Source organism: Setaria italica, chromosome I (genome assembly GCF_000263155.2).
Source record: "Setaria italica strain Yugu1 chromosome I, Setaria_italica_v2.0, whole genome shotgun sequence".
In the NCBI taxonomy this organism is placed as follows: Eukaryota; Viridiplantae; Streptophyta; class Magnoliopsida; order Poales; family Poaceae; genus Setaria; species Setaria italica.
In genome coordinates this window covers 29,879,908-29,899,506 of record NC_028450.1, presented here as the reverse complement: position 1 = coordinate 29,899,506, position 19,599 = coordinate 29,879,908, and the positions used below count along the sequence as shown (strand labels likewise).

At 45.8% G+C, this 19,599-nt stretch overlaps 1 protein-coding gene and 1 pseudogene across 1 annotated transcript; one reads left to right on the top strand and one right to left on the bottom strand.

The window, feature by feature from the left end:
• The first annotated feature begins 3,629 nt into the window (after nt 1-3,629).
• LOC101778181 lies at nt 3,630-15,798 on the top strand (annotated as a pseudogene).
• A 1,005-nt stretch (nt 15,799-16,803) lies between these two features.
• Nucleotides 16,804-19,599, bottom strand: LOC101777336 (BTB/POZ and TAZ domain-containing protein 2). The gene is made up of 4 exons (XM_004952927.3): nt 19,336-19,599; nt 18,750-19,226; nt 17,735-18,045; nt 16,804-17,260 (listed from the first exon to the last, which is right to left on the bottom strand). The coding sequence occupies exons 1-4, from the start codon at nt 19,435-19,437 to the stop codon at nt 17,089-17,091; spliced, it is 1,062 nt and encodes a 353-aa protein (XP_004952984.1). The 5' UTR covers nt 19,438-19,599; the 3' UTR covers nt 16,804-17,088.

Here is a 19,599-nt window from a genome sequence, read left to right as displayed (position 1 = left end):
CTACAGCTGGCCATGCCACCATGGCAGCCGCTCGCCATGTCACTAGGGCTATGGGAGAGCCCGAGCCAATGGACGGGATCAAGGGAGGCTGGAGCCGAGTTTGCAGGAAGCAGCAGCACGAGCTCCTCCCTTTCTTCCCCCGAGCCGGCCGGTCGACTGCACAGGGCCAGCTCTATAATTTGAAGGGTCCATGGGTAAGGATGAAGATAAGGGCCCGTTGAACTACTTTTATATGAAAACTTAAGTATACTGTACAAATAATAAAATTACTTTGCAATATATTATATAGCTCATAAAATAACAATAGTGCAACAAAAAACTAAAAATAATAATCATTATAATTACCTCGAATAAAAATATAATGCTTCAGTTCTTTGTAAAAAACCGTCTTCGAGCATTTCTTGATGCAAAATCTTCAAGAACGGTATCAAGATTAATGTGGTCCAAAATATCCTTCTCAATGCTGCATATAGTCAAGCCATTCAATCTTTCCTGTGACATAGTTGATCTCAAATAATTTCTCAATAGTTTCAATTTGGAGAAACTTCTTTTGGCTGATGCTACTGTCTGGAATAGTTAAGAGAATCCGATATGCAATGGAGACATTCGGGTAGCAATCTGCAGCTTTAACAAACTGAAGAATCTCGGATGCTGACATCAGTTGCTCTGGCAAAGATACTTGCAACACTTTTAATTCAGAGAAAAATCATCCAAGTCAACATCAGACTTGTTGTCATGAGAAAAATATTTTGCAAAAGTAGTGCAGCACTTTCGTAGATCATTATCATCCAAGGACTTCAGATTTTCTGAGTTGAATAAGAAACCAAATATTTCTTCAAATTTCTTTAGTTGTTCAAATCGACTAGTCAATGAAGAAATAGCAGCATCCACAATAACTAGGAAGTAACTATAGATGAAAGTTGTAATTCTCCAGTTTCATCATTTTATTCATCAAAATGCTTCTTACCTTGACGTTTTGTAGGAAACTTTGGCTCTATGTCCATACTAGATGCAATACATTTTGCAGTCTCAATACTAGCATTGAAGCCTTCTTCTTTGTACTTCTGAAAATATGAGATGAGCCCCTCAATTTGTTTGAGAGTAGCATCTAAGCACACAATCTTAGATTATAACTTTTTGCTCACAATGTTGATAGTAGATAAAATACCATCCCAGATAATCATACCAACTATAAATTCAAATTTCTCAATTGCAAGCATCACTTACTGTTTTTTGGATCATTAGTAGCAGTTCTTTCCACTTCCTTCAATGCTGATATTATTTGTGGGGCTTGATACCTGATAGGTTGAACACTCTTTATTCGACTCTCCCAACGAGTATCAGATAAGGGTTTGACAGTAAACCTCTCAACATTATCAGTCAAAATTTTCCACCTTTTAGTAGAGCGTGCAAACAAACAATATATCCGTTGTATAACACCGAAGAATGAAGTAGCTGTCTTGGAAGCTTTTGCCATATCACAAAGAGTGAGATTCAGATTATGAGATGCACATGACATATATAATGCTCTTGGATTAATTTCAAGCAAACGTGTCTTCACACCTTGATGTTCTCCCTTCATATTTGAACCATTGTCATAACCTTGATCACAAGGGAATTGTAGATCCATTTCTCTCACAGGTCCTTTCTCAATTAAGATATCTTTTTTGCTATTGTCAAAATTTCTCCATGTTCTAGGATCAAAAATAGTCAAAACTGAATCTTCTTGTTCATCAATATTTGCAGTTTCAGTATTATCTGAAGGCTGTAAAGTATCACCTCCCAGAGCCTGAGTATGATCATTGGCATCAGCTTCAACATTTAAATTATGCTCTTCTGTAGCACCTCCATGAGCATCAACTTCTGCAACTTGTTCCTGCCCCTGATCTTCACTGATCTCACCATTATTTGTAACTGGAAAAAACTTATGTAGAGCACCTCTCTACGATTCTACGAACTGATCTTCTTGTTTTCTTTTTTTTTTCTTTTCTGAGCACCTGACAAATGCTTCTTAGGCAACATCTAACATATTCAAATAAATACATTGAATTAGAAATTTTAATCCTACCACAAACGGTATAAGCATAGCGCATACAAAAAACAAATAAGATAAAAAATTGAAATACTAATCAACCGGCGTGTTGCTTACGGTGACGATCAAACGAAAGTACGAAACGTTGCCTGCGGGTTGCTCCTTCTACGCAATTGACGAGTGATGGAATTACTGCACGAAGAAATAATATTAATTAGATGATTGTTTTTTCACAAAATTGACATAAAAGGAAATAAAGATAGAAGCGCTCGCCTCTAACACGCTCCAAGAATCCAAGATGCGGCGCTTGGTGCAATCCTGACGGTCCGTATGACGCAGGCACGCAGTGCTCGCGTCGTGGCTCACCTGAGGCCTGAATGCCTGATCCGTGATTGCTGGCAGTCTGCATCTGCACGTCTGCACCCTCTGACCCGTGCAACGGCGCAACCTGCCGTCGATGATTGGATCGGCGGCGACGAATCGAGGATTGGATCACTTACTCCTGGTCGTATACGGTATACCTGCCGTCAACGAGCAGGAGCTGACGGGCGACGAGGCGACGAATCGACGATTGGATCGGCAGCGGCGAGCGCGTATATGACCAGGACCAGGTATACGGTCATACGAAGAGTCACGACTAGACACGGATATGGCAAATGGATTGGCAGCCTGATCCTCCGACGGAGAGTCTGATCCTCCATTTACCAATTTGGCAGGCCTAGCAGCTTGGCCTGGCAGTTTGCTCTGAGCCTCTGATCGCTATGCGGGCCTCGCAAGTAATTACCATGCGGGCCAAGCGAGTAATTTGGAAAGTCGGGCTCCAATTGTTATGCGGGCCATTTAGAAGGACTAAAACAAAATTCATCAATATAATTATATGTACTAAGTATCTATATAGTCATAAGCCCCCCGGCTTCATGGGCTCCGAGCGGTCGCACGGCCTGCCACCCTAGAGCCGGCCCTGACTGCACCGCCAATGTCGATCCCCTCCTGCGGTGCTCCGGCAATGGGTACCCCTCGGCAAGGCTCAGGGCTTAACAGCAGCAGTTCGGATCCGCTGCATGCCGCTACTGCATTTGCAGGTGGGGCGAGGGTCAGGCTTGCACTGATGATTGACTGACCAGTGAGAGTATGTCATTCTTTGGAGGCGTGGGCCCGTTCCGGCTCATTTGTGCCACCGGCTCCCACAGGAGCAGGTAGCTGGTAGCAGCGGCCCAGCAGTCAATGCCACGGTCATTTGGAGTGAGATCAACGCCGCGGTCTTTGGGACGATTCTTTATTCTTAATTCTGATTCTTTGTGGGAAGCTGACTCTTTATAGGAGTGGTTCTGTGATTGAAAGTGATTCTTTTTAATTCTTCAACATAAATTTTTAAATAAAATGAAGAATCATCTCACATAATCAAAGTCACTCTACGGAATCAACAAAAAAATCACTTTGTGCTAGAACACATTTACCTTCATTCCTTCCCCAACTCCAGGCAGAGGAATCGAGCAAAAGCACCCGTACCCGCACCGTGTTGATCGCTCGCGCCAGCTCCGCCTCTTGGTTTCCAAAGCGACCCCCGCCGCTCCCAGCCTCCGCCTCGCCTGGCTCCAATGGCGCTGCCCTACCTGGAGGCCGTGCTGTGTAAGTCTTCGCCTCCTCGCCTCTCCGATCCTTCTATCTTGTAGAAGTCCGGTCGCTCGAGCCCTACCTTATGGTTTGTCGGGTTTGGGGCTTTGGGCCATTGGGTGAGAGAAGAGTGCAGTGAGGAGGGTCTGTAATTTTAACTAGTGGAGCGAGTGAAGGGATGCCTATGAGCTACTAATCGACTAAGATTGTTGCAGTCAACTTACTTTGTGAACTTGTGTTTGTGATTTGAAACTCTGTTCTTCTCTATATGTAATATCATGCAGATTATATTCGATGATGTCTAATTAGTGTAAATGGTTCTTAGTAATGGAATTTCGTAATGGGTCCTTTTTCAAATTTTGTCATTGTCAACTTCTGTTGCCTTTCGTATGGGTTGCATCAATCTAAAGTTTGTCAGCAGTTATTATGAATGAAGCCTACAATTTTGGATCTTATTCCTTGGTTATGTACATATGATATGCTTGTTATTTACTTGGTATATAACTCATGCTTTTCTCAACGTGAACCCTGTGCAGGCTTTATGATTCTCGTGTACATATTTGAGACATATCTTCAGATCCGTCAGCATAGAGTCCTCAAGTTGCCAACTCTGCCAAAACCCCTGCTGGGAGTAATTAGTGACGAAAAGTTTAAGCGCTCTAGAGATTATACCCTCCACAGAAGGTTCATACAATGCTGCCGTACATTTTTGTAACCTCCATTTTGAAATATTTTCGGACTCCCAAATTCATTAGCTGGCTTATCCATCTAGATTATCAGATACTGAAGTTTTTGCTTCATCCTTACAGTTACTTCCGTTTTGTTCATGAGGCTGTGACTATATTAATGCATATCGCAATACTGTTCTTTAGAGTTCTTCCCTGGTTTTGGAAGGTAAAACGGATCCCTTGCTTCCATCAATATCGGTATGCAAGTGTTTTGGCTGATCATTTCTTTCTGCAGAAATCTGGAGAATTAGTCACAGATGTTGGTCTGAATGCTGAGAATGAGATAATACACACCCTTGCGTTCTTAGCTGGTGCCATGGTTTTGTTACAGGTATTAATAACCCGCCTCCTATGCCATGATCTATGTTAATTCAGTTATGCTTTTTCCTATCTATATTGCATTCTGATTAGCTTCAATAGTCTTTTGGCACTTAAAATGGAATATGCATAAAGCAGATATTTGCTTCCTTTCATTGAACCGATAGTTCTATTGTGCTCTAACTCCAATGCTGGATCATCTATGGGTACGATGTTAGTAGTTGGTATGACTTAGGAGTGAGGACTGGTGAGTGGAGCATTGTGAATCGTGGTTTCTATAAACGCCTTGTTGCTCATGATGCCCTACTTTTGAGTCAAAAAATGTTCGACTCTCCCTCAACTTGCTCTTTGCTGGGCTGATTTATTTTCATGATTTTTTGAAAACTCTGTTTATAGCAAAACTAAAAAAAGAAGATGACATGATTATCTATTGTCATATACTCATATTACTACCGCATATCTATTTAACATTTCACTAAATGCTTAGATTTTATTTAAAAAGAAGGTACAAGGTGCATAGATCAAGAGTTTGAGTTTTTTTGGGTTGAGTAGGCAGCCTTTCCGTTGATTGCTTCAGTGACATGGTCCTGGGTGTCGAGCCGCTGCCGGTGCAAGTGAGGCGCATCAGCGTCCACAACGCCAACGACCTCGACAACAAGGTTTCTGCATACAACATTGTCCATGGTCTTCTCCAAGACATCAAACGCACAAGGGGCACGGTGGAGAGTGAGGCGTCTCGTCTGGCTGCTTTGGCCAACCCCAAGGTCAAGGACGTCGAGAAGATGATGGCCCTATACCACGAGGCCAAGGCAGCTTACGAGGCAATGCCGGAGGCGGAGAAGGGCCCGTTGGAGGAACATATCAAGATGATGGCTGCTTTGAGCCATCTCTCCGTCGCCCAAGAAGTCGCCCGTGTGATTCAAGATGCAGCCGCCACCATGGCATCACTCAACAAATCCCTGACCAAGAGTGTGGAAGAACTCGAGGTGGAGATGAGGCGCCCCACCTTCATGGGGTGTGGTCCTCCTCCTGAAGAGTAGTGCACTGTGCGATCCTTCCATCTAGTTGGTGTCTCGATCCTTTTGGTTTATCGGGTTTGGGTCATCGGGTGAGAGATGAGTGCAGGGAGGAGCGTCTGTAATTTTGACTAGTGGAGCGAGTGAAGGTATACCTGTGAGCTGCTAATCGACTAAGATTGTTGCAGTCAACTTACTTTGTGAACTTGTGTTTGTGATTGGAAGCTTTGTTCTTCTCTTTTTATAATATCATGCAGATTAGCTCTGGAGGACTTGTTTGTGTTTGTGTTTGTGTTTGTGTTTGTGAACTTGTTTCAGATTGGAGGACTTTATGTGGCTATAGATCTCTGGGGTTTTATGTTTGTATTAGCTCTCTTGATGATGACAATATACCCTATCGTGATAGCTCCTCTGTTCAACAAGTTCACTCGTGTGAGTATCTCGTTATACTTGTATAGCTCCATCGTGCTTCATTTCATTTGCTAGTTCTTGTTTTGTAGTAAATTGGCATTATCTTATCTTATAAGTCGTAAGGTTCTTCTAAGTTAAGATTGAATTTCGTGGTTGCACCGGTGTCAACACCTTGTTGCTCATGATGCCCTACTTTTGAGTCAAAAAATGTTCGACTCTCCCTCCACCTGCTCTTTGTTGGGCTGATTTATTTTCATGATTTTTTGAAATCTCTATTTATAGCAAAACTAAAAAAAAGAAGATGACATGATTATCTATTGTCATATACTCATATTACTACCACATATCTATTTAACATTTCACTAAATTGCCTAGATTTTGTTTAAAAAGAAGGTACAAGGTGCATAGATCAAGAGTTTGAGTTTTTTTTTTGGGTTGAGTAGGCAGGCTTTCTGTTGATTGCTTGTGGCTGCTATCATCTACATGGTACAGGTAATTTCTCCTGTTCTATTGTTTAAATATTAATTAATTAACTATTATGTGTACAACACATGTTTTTCCTTTGTATTCATAATAGGGGCTCTAGGCCCATATATATAGGTACAAGAAGGGGAAAATATACAGAAAACCCCCTAATAGAAAAGGTAAACACCAACAGTACATATACACCTAACACCCCCACTCAAACTCATGGTGGGTCAAGAACACTGAGTTTGGAGAGGAAAAATCTATGCTGAATACGTGTCTGTGCCTTGGTAAAGAAATCAGCCAGCTGCAATTCGGAAGGCACATACTGAAGAGCAATAACCCCATCCTGAACCTGTGAACGTGTATAAGAAACATCCACACCAATATGATTAGTAAGCTCATGCTTCACTGGATCACGAGCAATACTGATAGCTCCTGTACTGTAAGACAAAAGAGGAGTCAGCACAGAAATTGAAACACCAAAATCCTCAAGCAACCACCGTAACCAAGTCACCTCTGCCGTCACAAATGCCATAGCACGCAACTCAGCCTCAGCACTCGAACGAGAAATTGCTACCTACTTCTTAGTCTTCCAAGCAATAAGGGAACCACCAAGAAAAACACAATAGGCAGAGAGAGACCGACGATCAGAAGGATCACTAGCCCATGTAGCATCACAATAAGCCGTGAGATGTAAGGAATTAGAGCGAGGAAAGAATAGACGACGTGAAATAATCCCACGAAGATAACGTAAGACGCGAAAAAGATGACTATAATGAAGATGAGAAGGAGCTGAAACAAACTGACTCAGAATATGCACAACATGAGATATATCAGGACGAGTAACACCAAGATAAACAAGACTCCCAACGATATGATGATAATGAGTGGGATCCTCAAGGGGCTCACCATTAGTGGCGCGAAGATGAACATTAAGTTCCATGGGAGTCTCAACAGTCCGATGATCAGTAAGAGAAGCCCGATCAGGAAGATCCTGAATATACTTTTCTTGAGACAGATAGAAGTCTTCGGGCATAGAAGAAACCTCAATCCTAAGAAAGAAACTAAGAGGACCAAGATCAGACATAAGAAACGTCTCACTGAGGTGGGCCTTGACAAAGGCAATATACTGAGAATCATCTCCAGTAATGATCATATCATCGACATAAAGGAGGAGAAGAGTCCGACCTCAAGGTGAAGTATGTACAAATAGGGCTGGATCATGTGCACTGGCAGAAAACCCAGCAGCAGTGACCACGGAGGCAAAACGCTGAAACCAAGCACGAGGAGCTTGTTTTAGCCCATAAAGTGAGCGACGAAATGACAAACCATACCCTCAGGAACAGAACACCTAGGCGGCGGCTGCATATAGACCTCTTCACGCAGCTCACCATTAAGGAAGGCATTCTTGACATCAAGCGGAGAGACGGACCACCCACGAACAGAGGCCACAGCAAGAAGGGTGCGAACAGTGGTCATGTGAGCAACTGGAGCAAAAGTCTCGTCATAGTCACACCCATGCTCCTGCTGAAAACCACGAGCAACAAGACGAGCTTTATAGCACTCAAGAGAGCCATCAGAGCGAGTCTTCACCTTATAAACGCACTTGCATGTAATAGGGCGCACATTGGCAGGACGAGGAACAAGGTCCCACGTGTGAGTGCGCTCAAGAGCGGCAATCTCCTCAGCCATAGCGTGTTGCTATTCCGGATGAGGAAGAGCATCACGATAAGATGACGGCTCTGAAAGAACAGTGACAGCATAAGCAGAAGGAGAATAACAATCAGGATGCCTACGAAGACGATGACTATGACGAAGAAGCTGCTCAGGAGGTGATTCCTCTGAAAGAGAGGCCTCAGTAGGAGAAGAAGGCATATTAAACGAAGAGGGCACAATAGAAGATGGCACATCAGAAGAAGATGGCACATCAGAGGGCCGAACTCTACGAGTATAGACATGTGTCACCAGTGGCTTCACAGAAAAATCAGTAGCACATTCCGGAGAAGTAGACTCCGGGGAAAGCACATCAGCACGATGAATAGGAGAGGAGACTAAGAGGGGACCACTTGAGGAGGTGCCGGATGAGATAAAGGGGTGATAGCAATAGAAGTATCAGGTAATATTAAGAAGGAGAGGGGATCGACCAAAGACTCCGGGGAAACATCAGAAGAAGGACGAGGATAGAAAGGATGAGATTCATCAAAAATAACATCCCGAGAAATCCGCATCCTATGCCCAACTGGGTCCCAATAATGATATCCTTTATGCTCAGAACTATAGCCGAGAAAAACACACTCGACAGATTGAGCAGTCAGCTTCGTGCGTTCATGAGGTGCAAGAAGCACATAGCACACACAGCCAAAGAGACGAAGACTAGAATAGTCAGGCACCTTATTTAGAAGACGCTCAAAAGGAATCTCACCATGAAGCGCAGAAGAAAGTTGAATGTTAGTTAAATAAGTGGATGTAGACACAACCTCAGCCCAAAAGTGAGGCGAAATAGAAGAAGCAAGCAGAAGAGTACGAGCAGTCTCAAGGAGATGACGATGTCTGCGTTCGGCCACACCATTCTGAGCATGGGTGCCAGGACAAGAAAACTGAGCAAGAGTGCCCTACTCAGAGAGAACCTGACGAAGGGCTACTGAAAGGTACTCGCCTACAGAGTCAACATGAAAAACGCGGATAGAAGTGTCAAAATGAGTGCGGATCATAGAAGTAAAAGACTTGTAGATGGATAAGGCCTCGGTATGATGTTTCATAAAATAAATCCATGACGAGAAAAATCATCTATGAATATAATATAGTATCAATGGCCCCCTTTAGTAACAAAGGGAGCAGAACCCAGACATCTGAATGAACAAGATCAAAAGGACGATGTGACACAGACTCACTAGAATGATATTGAAGCTGAATTTGCTTGCCCAATCGACAACCCTGACACTGAGCTAAAGACTCATGAACTGAAACAGAATCTAGAAGACCACGACGAATCAAACTAGATAGACGGGAGCCACATAGATGACCCAAGCAATGATGCCACTGATCAAAAGATATGGTCGATGAAGCAGCCAAAGCGGAGCCAACTAGACTGACGAGCGCAGCAGAAGGAAGACGAAGCCAGTCAAGCTCCCAAAGACGCTGAGAATCATGACGACGAGGGCCAATCCCAACCAGCTGACCCGTGCGACGATCCTGAACATAACAAAAATCAGGATCAAGAATGACACGACAGTCATGATCAGTAAGCTGGCCAGTGGACATGAGCTGCATGGTCAGATCGGGAACATAAGAAACATTAGGGACATGAAAAGAGTCAGATAGGAGAGTGCCATGTCCGACAACAGGAAGAGAAGAACCATCGGCTGTATGAACAGTAGGAGAACCAGGTGGAGACCGTATGGAAGAAAGACAGGTGCAATCAGGAGTCATATGAAACGAAGCACCAGAATCAAGAATCCATGGACAAATACCTGGAGTAGACATGGAAGGTGATCCCAAAGTGGAAGACTGCGAAGTAGCAGCAGAACCTATAGGTGCAGAGGGTTGAGTCACAGAACCTGCAGCGCCTGGTGACGTAGAGGTAACAAGACGACTGAGCAACCTGATGATCTCCTATGTCTCAGAACCAACAGAACTCCTCTGAGGACTTCTAGAACCAGAACCACCAGTAGCACTAGCACCCAGCGAAGAACGAGCAGAACCATCAGGAGCACCAGGACCCTGTGAAGAACATCCACCGCAGCGAGACTGACCCTCACGAGGCTGAGCCTTCTTCTTCCAGTAACAAAATGCCTCCACATGATTATCCTTGCCACACCAATCACATTTAAGACCACCCCCTCGACTCTCAGAAGAAGGCACCGCAGGACGAGTAGAGGAGCTGGCAGCCAAAATTGAAGAATATCGCATCAATCCAGCAACAAGAAGGCGAGTTTCCTCATTACGAACAACAGCAAGAGCCTTCATCAGGGAGACACAGGGATGGCAAGCAAGCAGTTGTGCATGAAGTGGCTCAAACTCATCCCGAAGACGCGTCAAGAAGTCGTAGGTGCGACGAAGCTCAAGAGCTTGCTGCTGACCCAGGCAGGACTAGCAGGTGCTAGGAGACAACGGAGGACTAAGAGTGTCGAGCTGGCGCCAAATAGTAGAAATCTGACCATAGAAATCATCAACGGTACCATCACCCTGTCGAACGAGCTGCTCCTGACGAATGGCTGCAAGAAAAGTAGACTGACCAGTGGGCTCATAACGTGTGCGAAGAAAAGCCCACATCTGATGTGCAAAATCAAGCTCAATAATATCAGCCGAAACCCTGTCCTCAATGCTAGCAACAAGAATAGAAGCAGCTCGAGCATCCTCATCAACCCATGTCCGGTATGCAGTAAATTGAGACTCATACGACGTAAGACCATCATCATAATCAGCAAGGAGCTTCGCCACATCTGCATCATGAGTAGCAAGCAACCGATCCATCTCTTCAGCCGTAGCCTTCTCTGGAATCACTGGCTTCGCAGGAAGCACCGGGTATATAGAAGCAGTAGGACGAGGTGGACAAGGCAACTCGCCAGTAAGAAACTCCCAAAGACGAAGACCACGCATATGAATCCATAGATGAAGAACCCAATCGCGATAGTTGTTGCCATTGAACAGTATCGGGCAACGTAACACTGGGACACCACTAGACGAAGGAGCCGAAGGAGCCATGGCGACAGCGAGAGCGCAAGGAAAATAGCGGCGGGCGACGGCGAGAGCGCAGAAGAAAAGCGGCGCAAGCGTGTTTTTTTTTCCAGAAACACACGCGCACAGCACAAAGCAGCGGCGCAGTTTTTTTTATGGGACCTAACTCCTTCACAGGAGTCTTATCCTGTCACGTGGTCTGCACCGCACCGCACAGCACATGCGAACGAGCGGGGTGGCCACGAGGCGCTAGAGCAGAGCGGCGCGGGCGGGCGGGGCGTCGGGGCTACGCAGGTGGGCGGCGACTCCGGCGGGACGGGCGGAGCGCCGGGGCGGCATGGGCGGCGACTCCGGCGGGCGGGTGGAGAGCCGGACGACGACGAGTCCGGCGGGTGGAGAGCCGGACGGGCGGCGGCCGGAGTTGACGGAGGAGAATAGCACGCAAGTGCAACGTGCGGAGGAAAAAAAAGGAACCCTAGGGCAAATTGGGAAGAAACCTAACCCTAGTTCGGCTCTGTACCATGTTAGGAATAGCACTTGTATTCATAACAGGGGGCTCTAAACCCATATATATATAGGTACAAAAAGGGGAAAATATACAGAAAACCCCCTAATAGAAAAGGTAAACACCAACAGTACATATACATCTAACAGTATTAGGTCTCTTGATGGTGACAATATACCCTATCGTGATAGCTCCTCTGTTCAACAAGTTCACTCCTGTGAGTATCTCGTTATACTTTAGTTATAACTCCATAGTGCTTCATCCGCTAGTTCTTGTTTCATAGTAAATTAGCTTTATCTTATCTTATAAGTCGAAAGGTTATTCTGAGTTAAGATTGAATTTGTGGTTGCACTGGTGTCAACAGCTTCCTGGAGGAGTACTCAGGGAGAAAATAGAGAAGTTGGCAGCTTCCCTCAAGTTTCCTTTGAAAAAGCTTTTCGTGGTAGATGGCTCTACCAGATCAAGCCAAGGTAATGTATGTTGATTACTCTACGTCCAGAGTCTTGGTTCATGGATAACTCAACTAGTAAACGATAGTTTAATGCTGCTATTAGAACTAACAATTCTGTTTCAGGCTTACATGTACGGGTTTTACAAAAATAAACGAATAGTACTCTATGACGCGTTGATTCAGCAGGTTCTATGCCTCAGAATATCTTTCATTTACCGCTTACTTTGTTTCATAAAAAGATTGGCATGCGTGCACAAAGTTAATCTGTTTCTATTTGCTGATTTCAGAGTAGTAATGAGGATGAGATAGTTTCTGTTATTACACATGAACTTGGGCACTGGAAACTCAATCATGCTCTATATTCCTTTTTAGCTTTCCAGGTATTCTCTGTTTCAAATAACCAATTACGACCTTTCACCTTTGCATACCATTTATTTATCTAGTTGTGTTGCACTAGCATTTGAGTACTTGTTAGCTAAAGGAATGTAGCTATCTAGTGAGATTTTCTTTAAGATGTGAGTTCGCCCCAAAAGAAACGGGTCCTCCATGGCTTCTCCTTCAAAGGAATGTAGCATCGCTTTCCGTGACCACGTTGTATTAGAAGGTAAGACTGAAAACTATGGTTGGGGGTGGGGCTTGGGACTACTGATAAGAAAGGTGTATCCACATATAAGTGGTCGGCCACTGGAACTGGTCACCAATTTTCAGGGGACGTGTTATGATGGGTGGCTGCAAGATTAAGTTCCTTGCTTAGAACAGCTGAAGTAAGCTCAGGCAGGCGGGCTCATTAAATGAATGAGTATTTAAGAAAGCAAATCCTAGCATTAGGTGCCTGAAGCAAATGAGAAAGACTGTTATCTTTCTAGCCTTTCATTTCACCATCTTTTTGTGCAGCTACTTAGGCTAGTCCCAGTGCAAGGTTTCATTGCACTGTTTCCAAGGATACCACATCATCCCATGAGGTGTATTCTCATGAACGAAACAGGGAGTCCCAGTGCACAGTTTCATTTCACGATTTCATAGGATGCCCATAACATTTAATTGTGAGGCATGTGATTGGATATGGTTAGTTGAAATGAAACTCTATAGCCCCCAATGCAAGTTTCAATAGGTTTCATAGTCTTGGAAACAGTGTATACACAGTTTCATCCTGATGAAACCCCTTCCCTCTCTCACTTCATAACTACCCTGCCATGTCATCACATATGCTGATGTGTCACCGTATTTAATGTGCATGAAATCTCTATGAAACTTCCACTGGGATTAGCCTTATGTTTCTCCAATTTGGAGGATATACTCTAGTAAGGAACTCCAAAGGTCTATTTAAAAGTTTTGGTTTCAGTGATCAGCCGATAATAATTGGATTGATCATTTTCCAGGTATGTTATGAACATATTTTGAAACAAGCGTTGTCATTCTATATTATTCTTTCTCGAGATTATTGGTGCCAACTACCAAGATCTGGCTAACAAGACAAATCTGTTTGAAACGGAATCCAATCATAGATGTTTATACTTTTCATTTAAACTCACGTTGAAAATTGAGGTGCGTGGTAGTTCTATGAATTTCCAGCATTGTTATCGTTGTTGTTCAATTGATGCATGCGTTGCTTTGATTGTAGTATGCCATAATGCCTCTCCAACACCTTCTGAACTTTTGCTTCAACCTTGTCAGCAGAGCATTTGAATATCAGGTCTGCCTTCAAGTTTCCTGCTATTGATAGCTTTAAAGCTTTTGCTAGCACTCACTTTAATCCAATTTCTAGGCTGACGCCTTTGCCAAGAACCTTGGATACGCCCCTCAGCTTCGAGCAGCCCTTGTGAAACTACAGGTAACCATCTAGATGCCATTTTAATTGAACCTATGTTTCTTTTAGTTGGCAATGGCATTACTGTATTGTTTTTTTTCCCAAAGGACATCTGAAATGCAACGCAAGGTGATCATATATATTGCATGCTTTCACTCCCGTTGCAATCGAGCAACTTCATTTTTCACTGGCATCCCTTGTTTTACTCGTTAGTGAGACCGTTGGTTACTTGGTTTATGCAGTGTAGTGTTAAACTGCCACAATATTTGCATTCAGTAACCTGAAGCATGCCCTAAAATTTCAGGAAGAGAACTTGTCTGCAATGAACACCAACCCATGGTATTCTTCATATCATCACTACTCCCACCCACCTCTTGTGGAAAGGCTTCAGGCTCTGGAGGATCCAGACAGCGAAGAAAGAAGACTCTTAGAGATTGTATAGCCATGCTAACGATGTACGTGTTGTACCTTGTACACCAAGCCACATTGGCTATATATATGAAATGTCCAAGGGTGTGACTGTGAGGTGTTTCCGAATTCTCTACAAAGACTAATCTGAACCCAACAGAACTGATGTTGTTCTTGAAGGGCAAAACCCTGATCCTTGTGTGAGGCTTTCATACGGAGCCAAGCTGGGACTGATCAGAAGCAGCTAGACCAACTGACCAAGGCATGGTAAACAGTAAACTCAACTACACAAAATGATCAAACCACGGCGTCCAATTGCGTGGAGCAAGCTAGATCATGCCATGTGGCTCGCTGGCTGCTTGGCTACCTCTGATTGAGACGTCGTCGCATTGCCTGCGTCTTAAAACTAGCTATGCCTCTGAAGTCTGATGGAGGGGGCCGCAAGAAGTAGCCACCGCGAGGGCGACCTTGGATTCAGCTAACCGATGAGGCTCCGGAAACAAGAGATTCTTCGCAGGACATCTAGTTCTTGGGAGACTAGTTTAAGCCCAAGGCGGGAGAAAGGCGAGATGGCAGAGGCGTTGTGCTCACAACTCTACTGACAAAAAAAAAAATCCATATGTCATTTGACCTGTCACCTTCTTGTTGGAATGCTCTGACACGAGCCACCCTGCATAGGCTGCATTATATATTCACACACGCACGCCGCACGCGCACACGACGCGCGAGAGGCTGAGGGCACAAGCAGCTACAGAAGGAGGGATGAGGCTCGTTGGTCTCGTGAGCCTGGTCGCTCTCATCTTCCTGCTCAGCTTCAGGTCCCTGCTCCATCAGCAAGTGCTTGTTGGTAAGTACCCTAGCCATTGGATTATTAGCTGCGTGATTCACCAGCTGCGTTTCGCTGTGGCCATCTGCTTCTCTGTAACAGAAAGTCTGAACTGAAACTTTTTCTTTCGTTTCGTGGAAGGAGAAGGTGCAGCAGCAGCAGCAGCGAACGGGTGCCATGGCAGGAACCGGCAGCGTCATCAGCACGCCGAGGAGTGGGCCGAGGAGAGGAAGAGGATGCGGTGGTTCATGACGAGGGACTACGCGCGGGCCCGGCGGCACACGCCGAGGAACAACCGGCTGGATCCTTAGCGACGATGGCGGATGGCGCTGGCCGATCAAACAAGTTGTTGATCATCCTTGGTCTCCAGTGTGCAGTCGTCTCACTCAACGCACACAAGTTTTGCCCCCCTGACCATAGTAGGATACATAGATAGCAGTGGTAGGAGTCAAGTTATAATTTTTTATATAGAAGTAAAATGTTTTCGTTCCGCTGAAGCCTGTGAGGAGGATCGAATTGTTGCGGTTTATTTACTGGTTTTAAATCTGTGAAGCTGCTGCTATGCTCTGATAGTTCAGCGAACAAGTCAGTTTGGTATCCTCTCGTTTCGTCTCTCTCAACTCTGAAGCGAACATGGTTGCAAGCTGATTCAGAGTTCAGGCTTCCCTCCATCGTTTCTCCTGGTCCAGAGTTCAGGCTTCAAAGCCGGCAAAAACGGTTCGGGCAGGTCGACTAATGGAAATGTCGATCGGAATGAATTAGGAACAGCTTAATCCTTTCTCCTGGTTCACATGCACGCCTTGCTACGGTCGTACTGTGAAACCCAAGAAGCGGCATTGATCATAGTGAAAATCACATGGCTTATCTAGGGCTCCGTGGTAGACTAGAGTCAAGCAAGTGATTAGGACTTTGACCACGGATTAAACGTAACGGGCACTACTTGTTTTTATGTACTGGTGGTTACGTAGCCTGCGTAGGCTATCTGCTGTGTCTTCTGCAGGTGCAGTAGGACACTGGCTGAAAACTGAGGTTCAGAGCTGTTACTCCTGGTAGACACTAACACTCGTCTCGAATGAGTATCTTACGCATATCACTAGCTTGCTGAGTTCCCCTATATACAAAAAAAAAAAAGCTTGCTGAGTATCATCTTTAGCTGAACTAGTAGAAAGACTGAAAGAGTAGCACATGAACAGTAAAAGCTTCACCAAATCGGCAAATTCTTATTCAGAAGCCGTTGAAGACCCTCCTCTTTCAGACCGGGAAAAGTCGGTGGCGTTTCTGCTTTTCGTTCCATAACTCGAGGCTCGTGTTCGCCAACCCGTCGTCTATCTCCTAAACCTAAAGATGCTGCTTTGTTCTCCACGCCGTGGTCCTTCGTAGTACGAAATGGTTGTTGGGTGTTTGCAAAAACAGGATGCTTTTGCGTTGCATTGGCCGCCAAGTCAAACGAGGTAGCTGGCTTGCTTGCATTCTCTGCATACGGAGCAACTTCAGAATGCAAGCAACTTTGCAGTAGAACTTTGCATTGTTTTCTACTCCAACTTACGGGACGATTTGGAATTAGTGAATGAATATGAATGTATTCTTGGGTACAGGTTGAACTTTGGCGCCATCCCGACTCCGACACTGTCACAACTCACAAGGATGCCACATACTAATATTGTAGGCATCGGGCTTCTTTGGCCACGCGTAGATGCAGGTGTGTAATTTCAGTATTCCTCCCAAAAGAACTATAGAAGGAATACTGCCAAAGTGCCAAAGCATACAATGTAAAACAAGATTTGCGTTGGCTATCTGCAGAACTGTTTCCTCCATCTTCTTCCCTTTTTATCTGAATCTACCAGCTCTACGGCTGCTGTATTTCGCCCATGACTTCTTCACAGCCTCTGGTACCTCCCTGCTGGCCAACGCAGGCATCACCCTAGCTCTGGTTACTTTTTTCACCAGAAGCTTCCATGTCTTGTCAACTCCCTCTTCCTGCATCTTGGCCTTGAGGTTGCTGGAACAGGAAAAGAAATCCTTCAGATTCAGAGCAAATGATTTTTTTTTTGAAACGAGAGAGCAAATGATTTTTGTAAAGCCACATGTACAGTCACTGTAAATATGCCCTATAAAGGTTATGGTGAATAACTGAATCTGAATACCATCTACAGACACGTCACACGTGCCTCTTGGCCATGTGCACTTTCAGGAATAGTCAGATGGTCGTTCAGATTTCATTTTTCTTTCATGCCATTCATGTGCAAGTGCAACTGCACCAAACGTGACCGAAAAGTACATCTTCAGTAGGGACAGAACAGTGGCAGGTTGCAAGTAGTTGCAACCACAAAACTGAGCACTGTTCCTGCGCATTGCTACCAACTGGCACTACAGTCACGACCATTCACACGCACAACCAAAAAAAGGAAAAAAGAAACCAAAATTCCACACGACATTGACGTGTGATAGTTTCAAGTGCATGCACTGCATTTACCTGCACAAGGGAACCCTGCAAGGCTCGCCGCCGGCGCGTTCGCAGACGGAGGCGTGGAGCCGGAGGAGCTGGAACGCGCGCCGGCAGCGCTGGCAGGCGGCGGGCTTCCTGTTCCGGCCGCCGCACGCGGCGAAGTGCCGCATGAGCTGCTCGAGGCCCCGGCGCACGCCGTCCTCGCACGGCGAGGCTTCTTTGCACGCTTCGCAGGCGCCGTCGGCGGCGGCGAAGATGTGATCCAGGAGGACCATGGCGTCGCTGAGCTGCCGGTACACGTGCTGGGACGCGCGCTCCCTCTCCCACCTCTCCTTTCTCTGTCAGAAAAAAAGAAATGGTTGAGACCGACGTGTCCGTGTCAGGGGATTGGAGGAGATTTGTTGAATCGTGGAACTCGTGGTCTATTTGGATTTCGGTGTTCGTTTGGACTTTGAAGTGTAGCAGCATTTGGAGTGTGTTCGGAAAAAAAAAGCAGCATTTGGAGTGTACTTCTGTACCAGAGCATGTGGCCAAACTTGCAAACTCTTGCGTCAAACTGAACGGAATTCAGGGTTAGATTTTTGGAAGATTGATAAATGATAAGCTAGTGGTTTGTCGCATTGATAATGAGATATCAGTGTATCTGCCTATATGCAAATCAGATTTCCTATGCAAATTCAATACCCGATTTTAGGTGGGCAGGAAGCCAGGAACTATCTCCAGCAGAAGCTGATGTGTCGTATAATTCTTTATAGGAGCAATGCGTCTTGTGATCTTGGTGTATCAAGAGGTTGTTTTAAAATCCCCAATGGCATCACTTGACAGTTAAAAGATGAATCATGCAGATGTGAAATCATATGCAGATTACCGTATCAAACGTTAATCTACAATACACCGGCAGTTGTTCTAAAACGTTAATCTGACAGTGCCATGACTAGGCTACTTATTTCTTTATTCTTATCTACAAAAACTTATTTCTTTTATTATCCGAAAAATAAATAAAACAAGTGCCGTGTAACAGCTAGGTCGAGGAGGGGCGCACCTGGTCGGCGTCGTGGAGGAGCTGGAGCAGCTCGAGCTGGAGCCCGGCGTCGTGGCGGCCGGCGAACCGCCACCCCTCGGATCGCTGGACGGCGGCCAGGTCCTTGGCCGCGAGGCGCGCGCACGCCAGGTGCAGCCGCGGCGCGTCGCAGAGCGCCGCCAGCTTCAGCGCGTCCACCGCGCGCTCCGCGGTCAGCCGCGCCGCCACCGCCGCCTCCACGCGCCGCTTCAGCCACGGGACGCGGTACGCGTGCGCCAGCGCCAGCAGCGCCGCCCCGTGCGCGCCCAACGCGTCCTCCGCCCAATCTTCGGCCGCCGCCGCCTTCTCCCTGCTGGGATCGGGGCAGCAGTAGAGGAAGTGGAGGAAGGCGGCGACGGCGTCGGACGGCGCGCCGAGGACGCGGACGACGGTGCGGTCGGCGTCCCACCCGCGCCGCGCGCCTACGATCATCCGCTCCAGCACCGGCGATGCCGCGGCCTTTGATCCGCCATCGAATTCCCAATGCAATAATACGAAGAAATCCGATCAGCGGCGGGTGATTCATCATCCATCCACACAAGAAAATCAACAAAGAAATCGCACTCACAAGAACTGAGGAATGCGCCGGGATGCTGCTCCCGTCGGACGTGACGACCCGCACGTCGGCCGGCGACGCCCGGAGCGCAGCGAAATCCGCGCGCGGCGCCATTGCAAGTTAAAGAACTTGCTGTAGGATCCCCGTGTGCCTCTGCTCTTGGGATGATATAGCAAAATTCAAGAGCACCGCGATCTATAAGACCTGGAAGGATTACCAGAGAGGAAAGCTGCGCTAGAAAGAATGAGTATAAGTGTGAAAGAACGAAAGAATGAG

Bases quoted from the DNA above. Each gene is read 5' to 3' on its own strand.
- LOC101777336 (XM_004952927.3), bottom strand. From the start codon at position 19,437: ATGGCGCCGCGCGCGGATTTCGCTGCGCTCCGGGCGTCGCCGGCCGAC. The intron at 19,227-19,335 runs GTGAGTGCGATT...GGCGGATCAAAG, and splicing joins CGGCGCATTCCTCAGTTCTT to GCCGCGGCATCGCCGGTGCT. The intron at 18,046-18,749 runs GTGCGCCCCTCC...TTTTTCTGACAG, and splicing joins TCCTCCACGACGCCGACCAG to AGAAAGGAGAGGTGGGAGAG.